Below are 24863 nucleotides of genomic sequence, written 5' to 3'. Positions count from 1 at the left end.
GGAAAGTCACTAAAGAATCTGTTTCATGCAAGTAATGGCACTGCTGAATGTGTAAGCTGGTACTCCTTTCCTGAAGGGCAATTTCAATGTGCCTACCACAGCACCCTGCAGTTCATGACCAGGAATTCATCCTCAGGAAACAACATCAACAGTACAAAATGTGTGAAACGGGACATTCACTGCACCGTTCTTTGTAATAGCATAACACTGAAAACAACCTAAATGTTGATTAGTAAGAGAATGCTAACTCATGGCACCACGCATACAATAGCACATAAATACACAGGAATACCATGCAGCCATTAAAAAATATACCGCTTATGTGTATTTATTAGCATGGAAAATAGACCACAGTGTATGAAAATAATATATGAAAAAAGCAGGTTAATAGCAGAAACCATTCCATTATGGTTTTTTAAAAAATGGTCAAGTACGTATGTGTCTACAGAAAAAAAAAATATCAAGAATACAGAACAAAGATTTACAATGTTCATTTCTGTATGTTGAAATTCCCTGTGATTGTCACTTTCTTCCTTAAAACTTTTTTTTTTAATTCTTATCCTGAATGGTTCTTACTCTTATCCTAACAAAAAATGCTGTTTATATTTTGAAAAAGGTAAAATGGAGCAATGGTAACTATTCCTGTTCACAAAGGGTATACTCTGGGGACTGTATGTTGTGTAGAACATAGTACACCAATAAATAGGAAGCATTAGGGCAAAGTCCCTTTCGGCTTCTTCAGCTCTAGGAATCTTCTTTCAGTTAATTTTTTCTTCATTAATTAAGCTGCTACCCCAGTGCTGTCTGGATAAGAAATGATCTCTGCTTCAGGAGACCTCGAGATGGTAGCTGTATACCAGGCACAAACAGATCTGAAAGCTCTGGAATTATTTTGGTTCTGGTTCTCTCCTAAGCAAATCCTCAGATAAAGATTCAAGTGCAGGTAGTTTAACCTGGGCAGTGACAACATGATGGACTGGTAGGGAAGAAATTCAGAAAGGGAAGGGAAGGACACCAGCATGAGGTGCACTATCAAGCAAGTTCCACTGGGGGCAGCTGGAGCTTCATCCCACTGGGGAATCCTAAGGGACAAGTCAGGGCAAGTGGCTCAGTTATCCTGTCTGAGGAGTGAGGAAGTAGGGAATTTATCAACTAACTTTCACCAATCACCGGTTGAAGGCTAATCCCAGTGCACAGGAATTCCCTGGCTCTTCTGGCCTGCTCTGTGTGCAGGCCAAGTGGGCTCCAGGGACCAGAGAAAGCCCTCCAAGATGAGTCACAGGTACAGACAGTTGGAAATCGGAAAAAATGCTAAGTGCCAGGGACACTAAGAGGATATGCAACGAAAAGTGACCTCTTTGCGAGGAGACTTTACCTGATGGTCTGAACATGTTGAGAAGGCAGAAAGAAACTAGGCAAATAAAAATACCAGACAATAACTCCTAATGGGGAAAAAAAAGTTGTGCGTAAAAGGAAAAAAAAAAAAAAAAGAAAAATTAGAGGGCATGGGGGTTCATGCCTGTAGTACTAGCTACTAGGGAGGCTGAGGTGGGAAGATGGTTTGAGTCTGGGAGGTGGAGGCTGCAGTGAGCCAAGATTGTGTCACTGCACTCCAACCTGGGCAACAGAGAGAGAGCTTGTCTCAAAAAAAAAAAAAAAAAAAAAAAAAGAAGAAGGAAAAGAAAGATGGGTAAGGTGGCTCACACTTATAATCCCAGTATTTTGGGAGACCCAGGTGGGAGGATCATTTGAGGCTAGGAGTTGGAGATCAGCCTGGGTAACATAACAAGAGATAGGTCTCTGGTGTGGTGACATGCGCTTCTAGTCCCAGCTATTCAGGAGGTTGAAGCGGGAGGATCACTTAAGCCTAGGGAGTTTGAGAATGCAGTGAGCTTTAATTGTTTCACTGCACTCCAGCCTGGGTGATAGAGCAAGATCCTGTCTCTAAAATAAATAAATAAATGGAAGATAAACGATAGATTATTATGTGGCTCTGTTGTGATTATCTTTACATGGCCATAATACTATAAACATTGACTAATGTAAGTTACATTGTAACTACATTAAGAAGAGGAGGAGAAAAGACAAAGGTGTGTGAATTTGAGGACAGGTTTAAGAGAGCTACACTGTAGAATCTGAGTCTTTCAACTACCTGTAGATAAGACTTTGATAAAGAAAGGAGAAGCAAGAACCACCACCAATACAATCACGGTAACAGGACACCTCCATTATAAAACACACAGATGCCTTGGGGTCAACCTGCTGAGTATCAAACTGCATTCCAAGTTTCAAATAAAGGACCGACAAACCAACTTTCAGAAAACAGTTCTTTGCAGTACTTAGGAGTGACTTTAGATAGCAGGCATTTCTCAAACCACCCTCCTCCTCCTCCTCACCCTCTGCTCCCCATCTCCCCCATCCAATGCCTGATAAAATTCCAAAGTCTGCAATATTAGCTGTAGTCTTTGCTACTTACGGCTAAACATAATCATTAAAATAAAGTGAAAGAGAATTCTAGATCCAGGGTTACGGCCTTTGATACCTGAACCCACAATAAACTTCAAAATTAGATTTGCCTTAAAAAGCAGCTGAAATCACTCTCTCCACTCTTAGCACGTCTTTCTTGTTTTTAGCCTATCTGATGCGACCACCACCATCCTACCTGTCCTTTTTAGTAATGCTTGATAAATGGGTCGCGCCTTGATTTAAAAGCATCTCCTCCTACACCTCTCATCTGACCTCAACGCTATCCCACTTCTCAGATGAGAACTCCACAGGCCACAGGGTTGAGGGATCTGACAGACGTCAGGAGGGGGCAGCGACAGGAACAAGCAAGCGTGTCTAAGAAGGGCTCCTGTAGGTACCAAAGCTTCTCCACCTGCTGCCTCAGCTGTGGTGGGAATTCGTGGGGATGGAGACGGGGATGGGGGTGGGAGGATGAACTCAGATGGGAAAGAAAGGTTACAACTTCAGCTTTGCTCTCCTCCAACTAAAATTTACCATGTTTTTGCACGATGAATGTAGCAAAGACCCACAGTAAGGAAGTACCTGTGACTACCAATAGAAATCAGACATCTCCACTTCACATCACGGTTGCTGCAGATCTCTTGAAATACCATTTGTGCAGACCACAACGTCAACACTAAAGTAAGGAGTTACCGCTGCCGCTGGCCCCTGCGGTTTCAGCCCTTCATCAAGAAGCCGGCCTAGGACCCTTCACAAGTGTGTTCTAATCCTTTAGGCCCTACGTCTTTTAAATCACGTTTTCCAGGAAGGAGTACAAACTCTTCAGACTACCAAGCCCGCCATTTAAATTGGGAACTTCAGAGGCCGGAGCCCTGGAGCCGGGGTCCGTCCCCGACAGCACAGGGTCGCCCCCAGCCCGCGCGCCCCCACCCCCTTGGCCTCTCGGAGGTGGGGATCCCCGCAGGGTTACCTGGGGGCCCTGTTAGGAACACGTGCCGGGCCATGCGGGGGCGGGGGCGGGGGTTGCGGTCAGGGTACCAGTCCGGGTTGGGGTCGCTACTCAGCTCAGGTCCGGACTAGGGTCGCGATTCAGGACCCGCCCACCGCGTGTCGCCGTCCCCGCCCCCAAGCGGTACTTCGACCGGAAGCACCGCCCTCAAGACCACGCATGCGCCTTCTACCACGTCCTCGATCCGCGCCTGCGTACTCAACCCTCGGCATTTCTGCGTCTGCGGCAGCAGTTCCTAAAAGCGGAGCGGGTTGTGCGGTCACTAAGTTTTATGCTGGGTTCCGGGCTTTTGTGGGGTATTTGCAGAGATAAGTGCGTGAGAACGTCAGTTATTAAACTGTTGCTGCTTCAAGTGAGCGCCATCACCCAGGTTCTGCCCCTTGCCTCCGGACCTAGGAGCTGAAATTGCCCAAGGCTGCGGGGACAGCCCTTTTGTAGAAGGTTTGTGACCTGGAAGCATTCCTCAAAGGGGGATGCCATGTTAATGACTCCAACCTTGTTCTCAGCCATTCCTGCAGAATAGAATCAGCTGGGGAGTTTTAAACTTGTTCTGATGCCTGGGTTTCACCTGCAGTAACAAGGGATGTCTTCTGACAAAATTACAAGTTTAGTTTAAAGATCTAATTGGCTTATATTTAGGATCTAGAACCGGAAATAGATCATTCCATTAAAGCAAGTAGAGTGTTCCAGTAAGCTGCGCAGAGGAGGCTGGCTTTATGGGCAAAAAAAGGCTGAAGAAAAAACAACAACGAGTGGGTATTTCAAAGTTACTTTCCTTATAGGGTTAAAACAGATTGGACTTCGTTATTGTACTGACTCAGGTTGATTAAAATCTCCTGGTTTTTGGGAAAACTGGCCTGTTTCAAAGTTCAGTTTGGTTACATGGCACTTGGCACAAGTGACTCGATTCTGGTTTGGTCTAGTCTGCTAGGGCCAGTCCAAAACAATGACCTCCCATATATCTTGTTTAACATGAGTAATTGGTCTTGGGCGAGTCCTGAGCATCTGTATTCTTTTTCTTCTTTCTAAACTCCAGGAAGTTCCTGAAGTGCGCTAGGGTTGAGAACCACTGGTGTAGGCAGACTTCCCGTCCTCAGCCATGCATGGGAAGCCTAGTTTTCCCTCTTTACCTTCACACCAAAGTGTATAAAGGTCTCTTGCAAAGAATTAAATAGCTTCTCCGTCTTACTTTACCACTGCAAGCGTTCCAGCCAACGAATGACATGGCAGTGGCCTTGGGCCACTTTTACCTGTAAACTCTCAGTCTAACATGTGTACAGCTTAATTTGTGGTCAGTCATTCCCCATCCTGGCTGAGAAAGCAATTCAGTGAGTGTTCAACTTAATTGATTTCTGCCCACACGTGGACCTCCTGGTTTCCCTTTAGCCTGAGACTTATACCAGTCCAATGATTATCTAAAAAAAAAAAAGTCGGATTTGTAAAATACAGCTGTCATCACCATTTCTGCAACACTTGTAATGCTATATTATTGTAACAGTATACTATTTATTATCCCAGCTGGTAATGTAGGGTCTTCCACCTTGATTTATTTTGCACTCCATGCATATTGAATACAATGAAAAGCTGATATAGTAAGGTAAATCCATAGGAGGAGCTTCCAAAAAAAAAAAAGGAAAGAAAAAGTATATATCTCTTGTATCAAAAATATTAATTTTAAGTGTTAATCATGTGGCATTTTCCATCACTGAAAAGCAGTTTGGATTTGCAAGGCTCACCTTAAGTTGGGTTATTTTGTTTTGATGCTGTGCCTGGAATTCTGGCATCAGTTTAAATAGCTCAGAGATACATGGAATCCAGATGTAGTGAATCGATGTCTCACAAAACAGAAAAAAAGACTTCATAGATGAGTGTTCTTTATCCATGGAAAATAAATTATTTGGATGCTGGTTACATGGATATCTTCATGTTAGAAAATTCATCGATTTGATGCTTAATTTCTACAGTTTCCTGTATGCGTTATTGGGCAACAGTAACAACAAATTAAATAGCTTATATCCCTTAGAGATTAACAACAAAAGAAGAGGACATAAATGGAAACAAATTTTAAAATAAATGGGATCTTAACGTACTGTACCATACTGAATCCAACTTTTGCTTCTTATCAACATCCAATGGACGGATGTTTGTGTCTCCCCAAAATTCTTATTGTTGAAATCCTAACCCACAAGGTGAAGGTATTAAAGTGTGGGGCCTTAGGGAAGCAATTAGGTAATCAGGTCATGAGGGTGGAGCCCTCATGAATGTGATTAGTGCCCTTACAAAAAGGAGAAACTTGCTTTCTCTCTGCTCTCTGCCATGTGAAGATACGAGAAGACTGCTCTCTGTCAACCAAGATGAGGGCCTTCCCTAAGAACCCAATCATGTTGGCACCCTGATCTTAAACTTCAGCCTCCAGAGTTGCAAGAAGTAAATGTTGTTTTTGTTTTTGTTTTTTTTTGTTTGTTTGTTTAAGCCACCCATCTGTGGTACTCTGTTATAGTAGCCTGAGCTAACACACAAGGTAGAATTACCTAAGAAACAAGTGATTCCAATGATTTCTTCCTGCAACACCTGGGTGCAGCCTCACTTTTGACAGGATGCAGTGCAGTTCTTTATTAAAGCAGTTTGTAGGTACAACTCTACAGTCTCTATGGTTATAAAATACCCTAAAGTCCAAAAAACACTGTTTATTTTGTTTTCATATCTACCCTTTTCCCAGAACTGTCCTAATTTTTAAACTGCAAATTCTGTGTCTTAGAAAGCCCCTCAATCCCAAGCAAACCAGGATGAATGGTCATCAAACTGTTAAAGGAACACTTGGGAAGTAATGCAAAAGGTTTCATGTGGTTAAACAAGGTATTTCCTTCTTACAGACAAGTCAAAGGCTAATAATACTTTATTGTAAGCTGGTTGTCTTGTCAGCTGTGGTTATAGAATGAGTGTTTAATGCAGTCTGTACCTAACGTCTGAGCCATTCATACCCTGAGTTCTAATCCCTGTGCAGAACAACGTTCTATCCTGCCAGTAACCCAGTAGGACAGAAGCAGAGTTGACTCTACACCCTCACCCCACCCCTTCCTGCAGCGCATGCCTGGATGTCCCCCACGCCCAACTGCTACTGGCATCCAGTGGCATCTTCCTGGCTGGACACAGAATGAGAGTTCTCGCATATTTAGGATACAGTTTTCTAAGTACAGGAAAACTGAAAACAGAACAAATAAAAAGTATAGATGTGAAAACAACAAAGTGGGAAGAGAGACCGTTGTGTTGTTTGACCAGCCCACTGTTCATTTCACTGGATGGAAATAGCAGCTAAATTCTCCTTTTAGGAACCCCTTTTCTCCCAGGCTCTGTGATTGATAGAAGAGAACCTCCCTCCTCTTCTCATTCTCCAAGGAGAATACATGACCCAAGCCTGGTCAATGAGATCATTCTGTCTTCCCAGCCTCAGTAATTGACTCTGAAGAAGCACATGATCCGGGCAACACATCCACTCCTAGCCAGTGGGGATCAAAGACAGCCACCAGCCACCATGACTGAAGCAGAGGGACAAGGGGAAGTGAGAGGGGATGTAAGAGGCCTCCCCTCCCACTCTCCCCAGTCACCCCTTACTCATTCTCCAGGATGGGCTCAACTGTTACTGCTTCCCAAGGCTTTGTGATTCTCCAGGCCCAGCTCCTGCTTCCTTGGCCTTCCCTTACGGCACCCCCCTGATTGCTGGCATCTACCTCTTCTGCCACCCAGTTATGAATTCCCCCAAAAGCAAGAATCTAGGCTGGGTGCAGTAGCTCACGCCTATAATCTCAGCACTTTGGGAGGCCAAGGCGGGCAGATCGCTTGAGGTCGGGAGTTCCAGACTGGCCTGGCCAACAAGGTGAAACCCCTTCTCTACTAAAAATACAAAAATTAGCCAGGTGTGGTGGTGGCCACCTGTAATCCCAGCTACTTGAGAGGCTGAGGCAGGAGAATCATTCGAACCCAGGAGGCGGAAGTTGCAGTGATCCGAGATCGCACCACTGCACTCCAGCCTGAGGAACAGAGTGGAGACTCCACCTCAAAAAAAAAAAATCTAAAGAATTTTGCGCTATTCATCTATACCCAGAATATAGCATGGTACTTATAGCACATGCATCCATCACTCTGCCAGGAAATGTTGTACATTCTGGAGATACAGCAGCAAAGAAGAGACAGTCCCTGTGCTGGTATAGCTTATATTCTGGTGGGAGACACAAACAGATACACAAGTACATAAATAAAATGTCACAGAGTGGTAAGGCCATGCAGGAAAAATAAAAGGATGGGAAATGAAAAGGGAAGTGGATGTGCTACTCCATAGAAGGTGGTCAGGGAAGATATTACTGAGAATACAGCAACTGAGCAGGGAGCTGAAGAAGCAAGTCCTGCGGGTGTCATGGGGATTGCGGTCTAGATTGGCATATGCAGAGGTCATGACGTAGGAATAGGTGGCCTGAGGAGGAACCAAGCAATCCGGTGTGGCTGGAGCAGAGTAGGAGAGAGAGATGCATAGGAGATGAGGTCAGAGGAGCTGCAGGGGGCCAGATAGTTCAGCCTTATAGACCATGGTGAGGACTCTAGCTTTTACTGTAACAGAGCTAGAAAGCCATTAGAGGGTTTTGACCAGAAGAATGGCATTATGTAAATTTTTTAAAAGGATCATCAGGCATGTGTGCAAGAAATAGACTACAGAAAGGCAAGGGTAGAAGCAGGAAGACCAATCTGAATGCTACTGTAATAATCCAGCTGCTACAGAAATAATGTTTGTGCATTTACTGGCACATGCTTATCATAGGTGCTCAACTGATATTTTCTTTTGCACATGAATGAGTAAATGAATGGTATCCCCATAGACGGTATCGGACTGTCAGGGAAGACAAAGAGCAGGGGCAGAGCAGCAGAAAAGTCCTACAGGCTTTCCCATCTTTAAAGGATAGGTGGTACATTGAGGTAACCATCCGATAATCATCCTCAGGTGATGTCCCCATGGGATAGGCATAAGACTTTGCTTGACCAAGCAAGTTGGGCAGGTCACTCATCTACCAGGTGTTCCCCTTCTAATAAGAATAACTGGGCCAGGTGCGGTGGCTCACACCTGTAATCCCAGCGCTCTGGGAGGCTGAGGCAGGTGTATCACGAGGTCAAGAGATCGAGACCATCCTGGCCAACATGGTGAAACCAAGTCTCTACTAAAAACACAAAAATTCGCTGGCATGATGGTGCACACCTGTAATCCCAGCTACTCAGGAGGCTGAGGCAGGAGAATCACTTTAACCCAGGAGGTGGAAGTTGCAGTGAGCCAAGATCATGCCACTGTACTCCGGCCTGGGGTTAGAGTGAGACTCTATCTTTAAAAAAAAAAAACAAAACTGTGTATTAGTTGGTGCAACATACTAAGTATTGGAGCAGCTGAGCCCCACTGGGAAGTCTCTGGTCACAATTCTGTGGTGCCACATCAAGCACACAGACACTGTCCCGTCAACCTCTCTTTACAAAGGTCACCTGAAGTTAGAGATCTAGACTAGAGGAGAGAGGACCAGCTGAAAGAATTGCTCTAAGGCATCCCCAGGGATGCCGATGGGAGAAGCAGCAGTCCTACCCGTTTTAGGCAAACTTCTAGAATGGCATTCCACATTTCCTGCCTTTCAATCTGTATGTGCCATGCATAATTCCCAAGACTGTGAATATAATAGAAGATTCCTACTCTTGCAAGTAGGTTATGTTATGTGACCTTAACTTGACTTTAAGATAGAGAGATAATGCAGGTGGGCCTGACCCTACCATAAAATCTGGGCATGTTCTCTGGCTGGTGCCAGCAGAGGAAATCAGAGGTTTGAAGCCTGAAGATTCAACACATTTTTGCGAACTTAATTGAGAGAGAGCTATGTGGCAAGGGTGCAGATGGACCTTTGGGCCGAGAACCAGCTGATGTCAGCAAGGAAATGAGGACATCAGTCCGTCAACCACAGAGACCTGAATTCAGCAGAGAATGAGGGTGAGCTTGAAACTGAATTTTCCCCTAGATCCCCCAGATGAGAACACTCATCCATTCTGAGCAGAAAACCCAGCCACACATACCTGTGCTTCTGACCTTCAGAACTGTGACCTGATAAAGGGATGGAGTTTTAAGTTGTTACGTTAGTAGTAACTTGTGTTAACAAAAGATCATGAGATCTTCAGAGGAAAAAGGGAGAGCTTCATTTTCCATAAAAATAATAATAAAAAAAAATGTGCAGGTTGGGGGAGGCACAGCCTTTAATTCAAGTGAAAGTGTGCCCTTCCAAGAACAAAGGAAGGGTCCGACTTCATCAGAAAAGCTTCCTGCCTCAGTTCTCAATCAAGTCTGTTTATGCAAATGAAGGATTCAGATGTGCTCAGTTCCAATTATTGGAAATAGTTGAGGCCTGATTGGGTGGTTTTCAAGCCTGAAACCAGAAGTCTCTGACAGATGTTTCTTCTAAACATTAGGGTTGGGTGACTGGGGGGAGGGGGCATTTGGGCCACAGGTTATCTTGTTTTGGTTACAGGGACTGTTCTGGCTCAGGGGTGGAAAGTGGGGTGTTTTTCAAGAGCTGCCTTTCCGAGAACACAGGAGTGTGTGACCTGTCTTCTCTCACCCTGTTATGGCCATTTGGTTCTGTTTTATAAATGTGGGTGTCTCTATCAGCCACAGGAAGCCCGCGTCGTCTGGAGAGCTTCGGGTCTTATTTACAGCTTTATTTCACGTTGGTGATGCAACAGTAAGAACCGAATATCCCACCTGCACAGCTGCACCCCCACTGGAGACCTTTCCAAGCCAAGCACAGCCCCAGGCTCTGGCACTTGATGACTACCAAAGAATTTGTGAACATGTTTTAAAACTACTACACCTTGAAATAGACCTCCCATGAAGGAAGCACTGTATGTATTTCAACCTGCTGAATTCTTATAAACCTTGCAGGGGAAATGCCCCCTAAACTCCTCTCTATAAATTAAATAAATAAGTAAATAAACAAACAAATAATAAATAAATAAATAAAGTGAAGCCTTGGAGAAACTGAGTATCCTGCCCAAAAATGTCAGAGAACTATTAGGTGTTGAGGGTGAGACCTGAATTCACCCTTAGCATGTAATAGTAGATGCTAACTCGCACTTAGCATCTACTATTAGATGTGTGCCTTCCAAGGTAATAGGAGTAATAATTGTGTGGATGTGTGTGTGCGCATGCAAGCACATGCATGGAGGTTTACAAGTTTGGGAAATATTTTTATACATCCCACTTTATTTGACCGGTTGCTCCACACTCACACACACTGTGTTGTGGTACAGGGATGGGGAAAATGGAGTTTTGTGGAAGCTTTGGCTCATAGTAAAGACCTGGAAGATAAGTGAAAATAAAAGACACCTTTCTGACTATGGTCAGTGTCCCTTGCCCTGGGCCACACTCTGAGCTCACTTCTCTGGCTGTGTTGTGTGTACTTTTTAAAAAGCAGGCCCATTATCAGAGCAGATGTAGAAAACCTATGCAGATGCCAGTCGATCCACGTCACTGCAAGTGTCTGGTGAACCAGCCAAAATGAAGGACAGTCTCATTAACCTCATAACAAATAATGGCAGGAAACAAAGATAAGGGTGAGCTGTGAAGGACAAGCCGAGAGGTACAGGAGAAAAGGAGGCCTGTTGGCAGAGCTTCTGTTTGGCTTTATAGTCACGAGGAATCCTGACACTGTGCAGCTACGTTTTGTTCAGGTTCATATTCATTTGTTCCACTTGGATCCCATCAGTGGAGACTCTATTGTTTGCAAAATAACATGGCACTTGTTCTGGTTTGAATCTGCCTCTGATGAGTAGAGATAAAAAAAAAAATCACTGTGTCTAATGAATATTCAACAGTTGATCTAAAGAGAGCTGGATATTGAATATACCTATCTCCTTTCCTCCCTCTCTCCTTTTCTCCTTGCCTCCTTCCCTCTCTCCTTTCTTTCCATCCTTTTATTCCTTCCTTTCTCCTTCCTTCCTCCCTCCTTCCCTCCCTCCTTTCCTTCCTTCCTTCTTTCCTACTTTCCTTCCTTCCTCCCTTTCTCCCTCCCTCCCTCCCTCCCTTCCTTCTTTCCTTCTCCTATTTTGCTCTGGATACTGTGGTAAATAGTAGAGATCAAAGCTTCTGTAATGAGAAGGCTAAGACTGTGAAAACAAACAAACAAAACAACACTGCCTTTTATACCTGAGGTCCATTTTTGAAATAAAATGTAAATGTCCAAGAGCTGCCATTTTTTTATTATTCAAAAAGAGAATATCTTTAGTTGAGCTCCATGGGAAAGAGTTATTTTCCCACCCTTTTAGAATTAGCAGGAGAGTTGGTGTTGCATTTTAACCACCCACCTTTTAATACTTTCAAGTACTTAACAAATGATAATAACTAGCTTTTTTTTTTTTTTTTTTTTTTTGAGACGGAGTCTCGCTCTGTGGCCCAGGCTGGAGGGCAGTGGCCGGATCTCAGCTCACTGCAAGCTCTGCCTCCCGGGTTCATGCCATTCTCCTGCCTCAGCCTCCCGAGTAGCTGGGACTACAGGCGCCCGCCACCTCGCCCGGCTAGTTTTTTTTTTTTTTTTTTGTATTTTTTAGTAGAGACGGGGTTTCACCATGTTAGCCAGGATGGTCTCGATCTCCTGACCTCATGATCCACCCGTTTCAGCCTCCCATAGTGCTGGGATTACAGGCTTGAGCCACCGCGCCCGGCCCAATAACTAGCATTTACATTGAGATTACTAACTGCCAGGCTCTGTTCTAAAAGCATTATAACTTCTGTTGACTTATTTAATCATCACAACACTTCATTTTCTATATGGAGAGACCAGGGTACAGAGAAATTAAAGGACTTGTCCATGTATCCATTCACAGCCATCCAGGCTGTATCCATTCACTCACCCATCCATCCATGCACAAGCATTTACATACACCATCACGAAGCATTGCTTCACAACAGGGATGCGTTCTGAAAAATATGTCCTTTGGTGATTTTGTTGCTGTGCAAACATGGTAGAGTCTATTTATACAAACCTAGATGTGATAGCCTATTACACCTATGGATGTAATAGACTATAGGGTATAGCCTATTGCTAGGCTACAGGGTACAGGGTACAGGGCATATCCTATTGCTCCTGGGCTACAAACTTGCACAGCATGTTACTGTACTGAATACTATAGGCAATGATAGCACAATGTTAAGTATTTGTATATCTAAACATATTTAAATACAAAAAGATATGCTAAAACCACAGTATGGTGATCTTTAAGAAAAAAAAAATAGAGACAGGGTCTCACCATGTTGCCTAGGCTGGTCTTGAACTCCTGGGCTCAAGCGATCCTCCCGTCTCAGCCTCCCAAAGTGCTGGGGTTACAGGCATGAGCCACCATGCCCAGTCACCTCATATATATAGTCTGTCATTGGCCAAAACATCATTATGCAGTACATGATTGTCTACGTGTGTGTGTGTGTGTTTGATATTTGCTTCAAACCCAGGCATTTGGGCACCAGAATCTTTTCTCTCATCCTCTGCACTGTACTTCTGTTCACGGTTTCAGCTTTTTAACTTTTGTCCAGAAAACCGATTGAGTGCAATATCACAAAACAAGAAGGGTCACACGAGGACTGCAGACATGGTCCACTGGTTGCTCTTCCTTCTTCTAGGAAAACAAGAATTATATCGTGGTGTGATAAGAGTTCTAAAATAGTTCTTATAATAGCTATGAGAACAGAAATAATGGAGGACCCTCTCTGCCTAATTTTAATCTCATTCTCCCTAGGACTTTCTAGAATAATAATTACTATCACATATGTCCTCATACGAAAGCCAACTTGGAGAATCCTGGGTCAATCTGTGATCGAGTGGGCCAAGCAGACTGACCATCTCACCCGCAAGTCACTTTGGATGTGAGGCTGCAGGTCTTTGAAGGGACCCTGTCATTGTCCTTGAGCTGAAGCTGAATCGGCTACATCATGAAGTGTCTGTCTTCAGATGTAGATGTAAACTCAATGGTATTTATTCAAGGTGTGTTGTCTTGCCCTATAAATCCTCTGCAGGGGAAACTAATTGCTTTTTAACTTGGTCAGACCGCATCATCCCCAGCATTGTTTGCACAGTGCAGTGCGGGCAAAGTGGGCTGTGGTTTAAATGAGCTCTGTGTATCCCCACAGCAACATTGGCACCCCACACGGCCTCACTTGCCCTCTCGTGTATTCCTGTTTAAGAGAATGGTTTCAGCTCCATCTGCCCAACAAGGGGATAAATGTTTTGTGACTGAAAATTAAGGGAGAACTTTAGGAATCCTTTCTTTTTCCTTTCATTGTATATCATCAGTATTCCCAGAGAGGGCAATGTGCACTGACTCTTCTCCTGGGTCAAATTTCATCATCCTCTCTTAACACCATGTGTGGGCTCAAAACCTGTGGTGTGGATATGTGAAGCGTTAATTTGCATCTAACTAATAAATAACTTGGGGTATTTTAGGGCAGGTTCTGTTGTTCTCCCCCATGAACAACCTCTCACTGCTAGTGAAACAGGGATTCTAGATTTTTCATTTCTATCACCCCAGTGTGGACAGATAGAGAGATAGAATCAAGTGTGTGTCGCTTATATAATAACTTGTCCCTTTGTAAGATCCCAAACTCCTAACCCCTCCCCTTATTTCATAAGCAGAGTCCAAGCTGAGGCAAAAGCAGCATAAAGCATTGCTGGGAAGAGAAGAGAACTGGTGCCTCACACTGTTCACTGCCCCACGAACCCTTACATTTGAAGATCTAAGGATAGTTGGCTCCTGGGTGCCATGCTTGGAAGCAGCCTAGCAGGGTGCTAAGAATGTCTCCATACAACGTTAGTGCAGGAGAGTAGAGGTGATGGCATTGTTGTATGGGAGCACTAGGCCAATCTTTAACTTTCCTAGAGCTCCTGCTCCATATGGGGGAGATGCAAACTATTCTCATATGCCCAAGGGGACCACACTCCTCTCTGCCACAGGACCTTTGCACGTACTGTTTCTGTCACTTCAAAGGCTTTCTCCCATATCATCTTCCCCTAGATAACATATATGTGTCATTCCTGATCCCCCAGAACACACCAAGTGTTTCCTAGTGAACAGGTCTGTGCAAACCTACCCCTAAAGGCCAAGGGAGCTGAAAAGCCAAAGAAAGAGGCTGACAAATCCAGTTTCCCATCAAGAAGCATTTAATAGGGACTTAGGAACAGAAACCATGTCTCAGGTGGCTGCAAGATGTGATGGTGGATCCCTGCGTGTTACCCCCAGACCCAGGGCTTGTATAGTATAAGGAATTTGCCTAGGACAGGATTTATGGTAAATATGTGTTTACAGTAACATCAAAGTTTTCTTGACCTGAGAGCATCATTCACAGTAAGTAGGTGGAAGTAGAAATCTTAGAGGTATTCCTGAAACGAGTGTTAATCAGAAGCTGGCATGGCAGATGGATGAACATCCAAGATGGAGCTGCTGCTGCCTCCACACCAAGCTTCCTGTAGCCGCCTGAACTTCTAGTTCATTTACCTTATCATGATTGTAATTGAATGATGGGTTGTTCAAATGTATTTAATGACTTCCACTTCTGCTAAAATGAAAAAAGCTTCATGAGAGAGGAACTAAATCAGGTTTATTCACCACTCAATTCCCAGCATCTAGGTGTTCAATTAATGCTTGATAATTAAATGAATTTCTATACTCAGTAGTTTATTTTTCAGTGGAACATTTTTTAAACTCCTCCTTTGTGTTAAAGGTCTTTGGGGAAAAAATTACAAATGTAGAGTAGCAGTCTACTGCACATACTAGAATTTTGAACAGATATAATTGCAGTGTCAACAATCATACTGATCACCTCTACTAAGTACGGAGTGCTTATTAGGCATTTTTAGGTAATAAAAGATGTATATAACATCTTGCCCTAAAAATACTTATAATCTAATTTTAAAAACATGTCAATGCACATAACACAATTAGTTAATGATACAAGTAAAACCTGTGTAAAAATCAATACTATGGATACCTCACACCCACTAGGATGGTTACTATCAAAACAAACAAACAAAACCCAGAGAATAACAAGTGTTGATGAGGATATGGAGCAATTAGGACCCTTGTGCACTGAGTTAGATCTGCCTAAGGCTCATACATTGCAAGTGGTTGATACATTTTGCATCCCTTTAATGTAAAACACCTCCTTCATCTCATTTTTTTCCTTTACAATTTCTTTGTTAAAGAAACCAGTGGTTTGTCTTGTACAGTTTTCACAGCAGATACAAACACACAGTTTTTGGTGTTCATATCACCACGGCATTGTTTAGTTTGTCCCTCTGTTTCTGTATTTCTTCTAAACTGATCCAGTGACCTGCTCCTGAGCCTAAGAGCGCTGGTTGACTCTCCCTGATGTGTTGAGATACAAGTGAGGCTTGTAGAGTTTAATCATCCTCAAGTAGCAGCTTCTCCTTCTCTTATCATCTTTATCAAAAAAACTGAAAGTTTATCAGGCTCACTATCCTACATGCCACACACTGTGCTGAGCATGTACATGTATTATCTCATTCGACATTTCACAATAGTCTTATGAAATATCATAGTACAAATTTAACATTCATTTTGGCTGCCAAGCGTCTAAACCCTTTCCTATGTTTGGGGAATTGCCCACCTTATGAATAGGAGGCAGAGTTTGCTTCTTTCTGTGCCAGATAGCACATTTCCAGCCAGAGCAGAGCGACAAAGGGAGCCAAATTCCTTGTAATTGTTTGAGCCACGAATTACTCTCACCCAAAGCCAGCCCTGCCTCAGGGCGTATGAAATTATAAAGTCTTGGTATTGTTAGAGTCCTTGGCAATCAGAAAAAAAGTCTAACTGATAGGATGGAAAGATGCTTATGAAATAATGTGGAGTACACGAAACAGCATAGGATATTACATGTGCAATGTAATTACAAGTGTATAAAAATAAATTTAAAACAGTTGCATATAATCAGAAGAAAGTTATTAGAAAGAGTAATGGTCATGTGGGTGAATTGTGGGAAAATGAGTTAAATTTCATCATAGTACTTTTCTGTATGTAGCGTCTTCCAAATTATAAATAACGCTTTTGAAAATATGCACATATACACCCCCACTCCCACGCACACACACACAAAAAGACATGATGTCGTGGGATTCAGGCATGGCCAGGAATAAGGACACTCATGCCCTACACGTGCATTGTATCGGGTAAAGGAAGGACATCTTCTGGTCTGTTCTAATGCATAACTTGATTTGATTTCATTTCCCTATGTGACAACCGAGTGCTTTGCTGAAGTTCAAATGTATTGAGGCATCTTTAGATCCATTACCACTGTGGCTCAGTAATTGCCCTGAAAATGGCTGTCACTAAAGAAAAGGCATAGCCATAACCCTTTACATGGGCGCTGTGCACTGAATTGGGAAAGCAGCTGAAAGTCTGCATGTGGTACAGGAGATGCTGGGTGAGCTGAGAGGAGGCCTTCTGTCATGCACAGATATGCATGCACAGACTGCACCACACTCACAACTCTGCTTAAGATAAGTCGAGGGGAGGAAAGCTTCACTGCAAATACAGTTGGCTAAAGTTCTGAAGAAAGCAAGGGAGCAAGTCATGCAGTAATCTGAGGGAACAGTATTCCCAGAAAAAGGAATAGCAAATGCAAGGTCTTTGAGGTATATTTAAGGAATGGGAAGGAGGCTAGTATAGTTGGATCAGAGTGAGCTAAAGGGAGAGTAGTAGAAGAGGATTATAAAATATTGTGTACTTTTAGAAAAATTACCTTTAGCAGATTAAAATTTATTTTTTTTATTTATTTATTTTTAGATGGAGTCTTGCTCTGTTGCCCAGGCTGGAGTGCCATGGCGCCATCTCAGTTCACTGCAACCTCTGCCTCCCAGGTTCAAGCAATTCTCCGGCCTCAGCCTCCTGAGTAGCTGGGATTATAGGTGGCTGCCTCCATGCCTGACTGATTTTTGTATTTTTAATAGTGATGGGGTTTCACCATGTTGGCCAGGCCTCTCTCGAACTCCTGACCTCAAGTGATCCACCTACCTCACCTCCCGAAGTGTTGGGATTACAGGCATGAGCCACCGCGCTCAACCCCAAATTAAAATTTAAAACAGAAATGCAATCCCATATAACTATGCTTTTCACAAAATGATTGCAAAATTATTCAAAATTTAATTTATAGCTTACTATGGGTGCATTAGTCAGGGTTCTCCTGAGAAGCAGAACTGATAGGATGGGGAGAGAGAAAGAGAGAGATTTGCTTTAAGAAATTGGCTCGCACAAAATCTGCAGAGTAGACCGTTAGGCTAGATAATTTATTCTTGAACGAGGAGCTAAGTCTTCATTCTATTCAGGCTTTCAACTGATTGAATGAGGCCCACCCGCATTATGAAGGGCAGTCTGTTTTACTCAAAGTCCACCAATTTAAATGTCAATCTCATCCAAAAACACCCACACCAAAGCATTTAGGAAAACGTTTGGCTAAATATCTGAGCACCTTGGCCCAGCCAAGTTGACACATACAATTAACTATCACTATGGGTGATGTGATCTGGTACCGATTTTAAGTAGCTTGTTCTGAGTTTAAGTTGTATGATATCTGTCTTCATCTTCAGTTCCTGTCATTGTGTGATTGCTGTGATTGTGTGTCAGGAGAGCATTTGAGGTCAGAACCAGATGGCCTTTCTGCTCTCTTGTGTAAAGGGCCCTTCACTCACTCACACGTCCATGGACAGACGCTCTCACTCACTCTCGCTGAGGGGCCTGCCCAGGTGAAGGAGCTTAGCCAGTGCTCTGCCTCTGTGGCCTTGAAAAACCTCTCACTGCCACACAGGTTCCTTCAAGTCCATTTCCTGTCTTAAGAAAGTCTCTCTATTTAAAGATGACTCCATTAATAGTCTTGCCTTCTGTGCCGGATATAGTTTGATCAGAGAAACTGAGCCTCTCTGGGCGAGAGAGTCAGGCTTTTATCATAAGGTTCACCCTTACACAGTTATGGGAGCTGGTGGGGCCAGCTTGCTTCTTGTGTCCAGTGTGGAGCCTGCTGTCCCTGAAGGTCTGTCAAACTGCAGCTGGGAAGGGAAACTGTTAGAGACAATGGGGACAAGCACAGACTGGAGCCTGTTTCACACCATCTCCTGCCTCAGTGATGGGGGTGGCCTTTGGAAGATGCTGGCACCTTTGCCTCAAAGCTGCACACAGAGGTCCGGGGCCTGGAGGAGCCGAAGGAGGAGCCAAGAGTCCAAGTGTCCCCACAGCAACAAGAGAGCTGGTTGGTTGATCAGCAAAGACATGCAGAGCTGCCCCAGGCCCCTGGATTGAACTGGCTCTCCAAGGGCAAAACACAAAGCTGCTCCTCTACTGCTGCCTTTAAGTCTTACACAAGATGCTTCCTGTGGCCAAAGCTAACCCAGAAGTACCACGGAGGGAATTCTGGAAAATGTAACTCCACCTTCATTAGGTTGAGACAGTCCAAAGTCATCATAGCCTGCCCAGCATCTAGGTGGCTTCCGCATACAGTGCACTTAACGAAACTGAATCTCCAAGTAACGATGATAGTGACATCATTCTTCTGCCCAGAATGATGCAGCAATTCCTTGTACAAAGGAAACAAACTTGCTAACCCTCCTCCCCCAAAAAGATAAAAAGTCCTTTTATCCATCTCTACTAAAAACACAAAAATTAGCTGGGTGTCTGGGTGTGGTGGCACACGCATGTAATCCCAGCTACTCGGGAGCTTACTATGAATGCATTAGTCAGAGTTCTCCTGAGAAGCAGAACTGATAGGATTGGGGGAGAGAGAGAGAGTGACCCCACTTCCTACAGGGCAGCACAAAGAGGATCATGTGACACATGTACACACATTGGATTCCATTACAGGAACAGAACCCTGAGTTTTGGGAACCTGAGTCTTTTATAATGGGCAGTAAGCGTATCTGCCCCTTGCTCCAGAAGCAGGCATCATTATTATTATACTGTACAGTACACATGCCTAACTTTTGCTCTGGAGGGAGACACTGTGTCTTTCCTCCAAGCCTAGTCACTATACAAACTTCCTTGAAAAGATGGTTCAGAACAAAGGCAGTCAGTTCTTCTACTTGCAAGGCCTGTAGAAATATGAAAAAAAAACCCAAGTTATTTCCCAACAGTTGTTGCTTTCTCTTCACCAGGGAAAAATCAGCATGATATTACCAATGTAATGGGCCAGCGTGATGTCCTGTGGAATGGAAAGTTGATAAAGTTCCCCAAGGACTAAAATATGACACAGGACTGGAGAGTGGATATAGCTCTGAGACAGGATAGTGAAGCCATGTTTCTGACCTTGCTAGTTGAAAGAAAATGGCTTTATATGGTCCTTGATAACAGGTGTAGAGAAAAAAGCATTTGTCAGATCAATGGCTGTATACACTTGCTAGGGAAGTATTGATTTGATATGGCAAGAAAAATACACTTGGAATAATACCTGCAGTTGAAGTCATGGTATAATGAGATTTGCAATAATCACTGTCGTTCTCACAGATTCATCTGTTTTCTGTACAGGCCAAATAGGTGAGTGGAATGGAACATGATCGGAATCACTATCTTCCACCTTTCAAGTCCTTGATTAGGTGGCACGAATCTTTAAAATTCCTTCAGGAATGTAGCTGCTATCAGTTGACTACTTGCTATGTAGAGGCAGCTTTAGTGGCTGTCTCTTGGTCTTTCCTACCATAGCATCTCCACTTCACAGGTCAGGAAACCCATGTCAGGGTTTTGCCAGTTGCAGAGTATGCGTATCCCAATTTTGCAGTCCGAACTGGGGAAATCACCAAAGGATGGGTCTGATCAAGTCTATGATGAAATGGACTTACATAAAATTGTAATTGACCACCTGACCTTCACAAGCCCCTCTTCTTACGAGTGGTGCTTTTGCTCTAGAAATTAATTTCCATTTAGAGCCCGTGTTCAGTAATCCCTGAAAGGTTTGATTATTTACCCTTCCTCAACACATAGTCACTCTTGTAAATGGCCCTAGGTTCTTTTGGAGGACGCTAGGAGGGAGATTAAGTGTAAACTTCTGCCATAAAGCAGAACTTCCTCCAGAGGTCTTGGCCTCTCTTTCATTCAAGGAGTTCTGTTTGGCCTGGGACTAGGGAAAGGTAAGAGAAGGACTCTTGTACCCAACTTAAGGAGATGATTACTGTTGGGTCATGCAAGTGCATGACCCTGCCTGTGGGCACCTACATGACCCTGGAAGTGGGTGCCTTCTGAAGTTTTGCACCCCAGGTGCCTTCTTGCCTCACTCTAGTCCAGGCCCTGAATTGACTTGAGTCTGACAGTTAGACGAGAAGCTGCAACCGTCTATTGTGGTGACCCAATTTAGACTTCTATTCCCCAGATGTAAAGCTTTCTTGCCTATACAGATGAAGACTTCAGTAAGCTGCTCAACTACTTCAGTTTCAAGGACACCACGATCAACACCAAAGACACTGCAGGTCAAACTACTCTGGTGGCTGCTTGGGCCCTGCTCCCCATTACCACACATCCTCGTCTGAGATTCAGAGCTTCAGTTTGACTCCCCGGTCCACCAGGATCCCATCATCCTCAGTGAATTCAGGGAATCCATTTCCATCACAACAGTTCCCACTGTCATTCTGGTCTAAAGAACATTTCACCACCACCTCCTCTGTGTCTAACCACCAAGTGTCAAGAAATAGTCATTTTAGCAAGTCCACTACCCGGACAGGCCGGGAAAGACAGACACAGGGTCTACAAACCATTATATTTTGTGTAAGTAGAATGGCTCGTCTTTGTCCCAGAGTGCCCACTTGTAGAACAAGTCAAGTTTACAGCTCAGCAGTGTACCCTACAAATATTTGACACAAAGAGCACCGTCTCATTTACAATTGATGGCGGCTGTGTGTGATTGTTCTGCCTGCTGCCTGCTACTGTCACTCTGCTTTGCAGAGGCTCTGCCTATACATGCAATCCATGCCTGGCTGGGTTAGGGAACACCTTATGTGCCTATGATGACAACCTTTGTCTCAGGACTAGTTGGCAAGACAATAAATTAATACCAACCCATAGTTGGTTCAGAGCCAGGACTAGTCTTGGGTATACCTTAGGGAGCCCATTTGTGTAAACCTCCCTACAAAAACGAAAGAAAACAAAAGTAGGAAGAAGGGATGTAGGCAGACGTTGCGTGGGGTTTAGAAATAAAGAGCTCCATGAGTTTATTTCAAATTACTTTTCAAAACCACTTTTACACCAAGGAATATGGCAGAAATTTTCCCTTTTGCTCTAATCTCAGTTCTTTTGGGGTGAGGTAAACATTCTCAAGTTTCCTTTCCACATTATAAAGGGTAACTTAGTTCTCCTCTATGTCAGAAGGTTTGAATCGTTCCAGTGGTCTCTGGGTTCAAGAGTATCTAGGCATCTGTGTAGGTTTATATGGCTATAAATTACTTTTAAGCTACCGATGAACTTTAAGCCTTGAGCCCTTTCTAGGAAACTGAAACACTTTACTAAATTACCTCACAGTCTCCTCCTGTAATTAAAAAACAATGACTTATAATTAATGCTTTTCTTGCTTTATTTAAAACATGTTTTGTTAAATTGCAAACTCAGAACATGCACATTTTGCCTATCTACTAGGTTTTACAAATAAGCAGTAGTTTAATTATACAAAGACACAATTTTAAGTTAGAAAGCAAATTAATCCTTCTTTTCTTTCTATCTCTTTGAGAGAGGCTATTTTCCTTCTTCCTGCTCCCCTTAATTCATTTCCTTTGAAGCTCTTTTTTCTCTGCCCAGTTGCTTTCATAATAACTCTAGTCTTTGGGATTTGGGGAGAAGTTTTAAACAGATAGGCAACTTTTACAATACCTGTTTCTCTTTAGCTTATTATGGTTTCTATTTTGGAACCAGATGCTTCTAACATTGCTTGGGAAAATGCGTTTATTATGCATTGGGCTGTATGCTTAATGCGTTACAGGCATTATCTCAGTTGATCCACATAGCGATGCTACTGAGATAGCCACTTTTTAAAATAAAGATACCTACCCTTCCATTAGTTTTGACAAATGCATATTGATACAGCATTTTTATCACCCAGGAATGTTTCCTTGTACCCCTTCTTAGACAATCCCTCATCACACACACCCCGAACAGCCCCTGTTCTGATTTTTATCAAAATAGTTTTGTTTTGCCTATTAGGGAATGTCAGGTGGTATACACTTGTGTGTATGTTTGTTTGTTTCCACTTATAACATCTTTCTTATTAATCTGTGTTGTTTTTGTGTGAGTTACAGGCTGGAGAGCCCATCTAAATGCCAAAGGCTTCTACAGAATGGTGAAGTCTCCTATCTCTTAATTCCTCATTGAATTGATGGTTCAGAGATTACTACAAAGGATCAGTCAGAAAATGCAGAGCAGACAGCATGGATCTGTTAAACTGACATAAGTTCGTCAGGCACAGAGGTTCACACCTGTAATCGCAGCACTTTGGAAGGCTGAGGTGGGTGGATCACTTGAGGTCAGGGGTTCGAGACCAGCCTGGCCAACATGGTGAAACCCTGTCTCTACTAAAAATATAAAAATTAGCCAGGCATGTAGCATGCGCCTATAATCCCAGCTACTCAGGATGCTGAGGCACAAGAATCACTTGGACCTGGGAGGTGGAAGTTACAGTGAACTGAGATTGTACCACTGCACTCCAGCCTGGGCGACAGAGTGAGATTCTGTCTCAGTAATAATAATAATAATCTGAGGTAAGTCACTGAAAAGGGTGACTTTTTAAGTAAAAAAATATATTTTCTTCTTCCTTTTTATGTGTAACTCATATCTGGATTCCCAGGGACTTTTATTAAATGTTGTATATTTAATTAAATCACATATAACATGAAATTACAAATGCAATAAAAATTACAATAATTTCCAGACACCGCACTTTCAGCTTACTCCCTCTTCACATGGGATAGATTCTGTCCATTTTTATTTGGCCACCTGTTTCTGAGGATCCACACCAGAAGCCAGTTCTCTGCGCTTCCACGTTAACACCAGTGAATGTTTGGAAGGTGCATGGTGAACGCTGCTGGGATGAAGAAGTGCTGGGTATTGCAGGGGCACTTGGTACAGCATCTTCCTTGTCAAGTTTGATTCCATTTGCTTAATGGCACAATTATAGCACTGCTAGATGACAGAAAAGCTGTGTGCTGTTAGAAGACTCTTGTACCACCATGTTTCTCAAACTGGATACCTATATCTTTAAGGGAGCACACAGGAAAGAACAGCTAACAAATCAAGCACTTATCATATGCCAGGTTCTGCTCAATACACTACAACATGTATTAACTCACATGTCCTCGTGTGAGGAGGTGGGTCCTGTTATTACCTCTCTGTACACTCAAGGGGAGAGACCACTGTCTATCTGCCACCGGTTTCAAGTCATTGATCCTGGGCTCTCCCTCCTGCATTTCTACATAGCAAAGGGAGCTCTTGGTTTTGACACACTGCCTAGTCTGGCTGTATCACTAGGACTCAGGATAAGAGCTATTTGTAGTGGCACTCTAAAACCTTGACCTTCAATGTCCCACAGTAAATTCCTGATTAAGTTTCAAGCAAAGAGTTTGGTTTAAAAAAATCATTTAAAGAATTTATGCTGCACATTAGCTTAGTTCAGCTTGGACAGTACATTAATTGTGCCCTTATCACATTTCCCCTCTCCTGTCACAAACTTTGCTGATTGTTCACCTTTTACTCTTGGTTCCTGTATGAACTCCTTGAGCCTTGTCACCTCCATGTATCTCAAGTTTCTTCACCTGTAAAATGAGAAAACCTTTGCTCCTCTGTGAGTCTGCAAAGGCTTTACCGGGATGCAGTCATTTCTTTAAAATGCTGAGAGAGACTAATGTGCCCAGTGAGTGTTAAATGGCAGGTCACTCTGAGCTTGTTGCAACGAGGCACTTATAACTCTCTGTTAGTGCCCCGGTCCCCTCGTGAGAGCCAAAACTCTTGATGTTCTCATACGGCCTTCAGCAACTGACCTCTGCTCTTCTCCATGGTGTCATTTTTGGCTCCATCCTCTGAAACAGCATTTGGACTTTTACAACAGGACTGCCAAGCCTCCAGGTGTTTCCTATGCAAGCCCGAGTGGTCAGAATGCCCTCTGCTCTGTCCACCCTTGCCTGACCACCTCCTGCTCTGCTCACTCAGGTTCAGCTTTGACATCACCTCCTGGGATACTGATATGGTTTGACTGTGCCCCCACCCAAATCTCATCTTGAATTCCCATGTGTTGTGGGAGGGACCTGGTGGGAGGTAATTGAATCATGAGGGCAAGTCTTTCCCCTGCTGTTCTCATGAG

General features: G+C 43.4%; 1 protein-coding gene across 1 annotated transcript in view; it reads right to left on the bottom strand.

Moving 5' to 3' along the window:
- NTPCR (nucleoside-triphosphatase, cancer-related) overlaps nt 1-24863 on the bottom strand; it is an 805437-nt gene that overhangs the window by 25065 nt on the left and 755509 nt on the right. The window contains exon 2 of the mRNA XM_050770321.1: nt 3437-3578. Coding sequence (XP_050626278.1) covers nt 3437-3470 — 34 coding nt within the window. The 5' untranslated portion in view covers nt 3471-3578. The remainder of the gene's footprint in view (nt 1-3436; nt 3579-24863) is intronic.

This window comes from Macaca thibetana, chromosome 1 (genome assembly GCF_024542745.1).
Source record: "Macaca thibetana thibetana isolate TM-01 chromosome 1, ASM2454274v1, whole genome shotgun sequence".
NCBI classification, from domain to species: domain Eukaryota; kingdom Metazoa; phylum Chordata; class Mammalia; order Primates; family Cercopithecidae; genus Macaca; species Macaca thibetana.
This window is presented reverse-complemented; position numbering and strand designations above follow the sequence as displayed.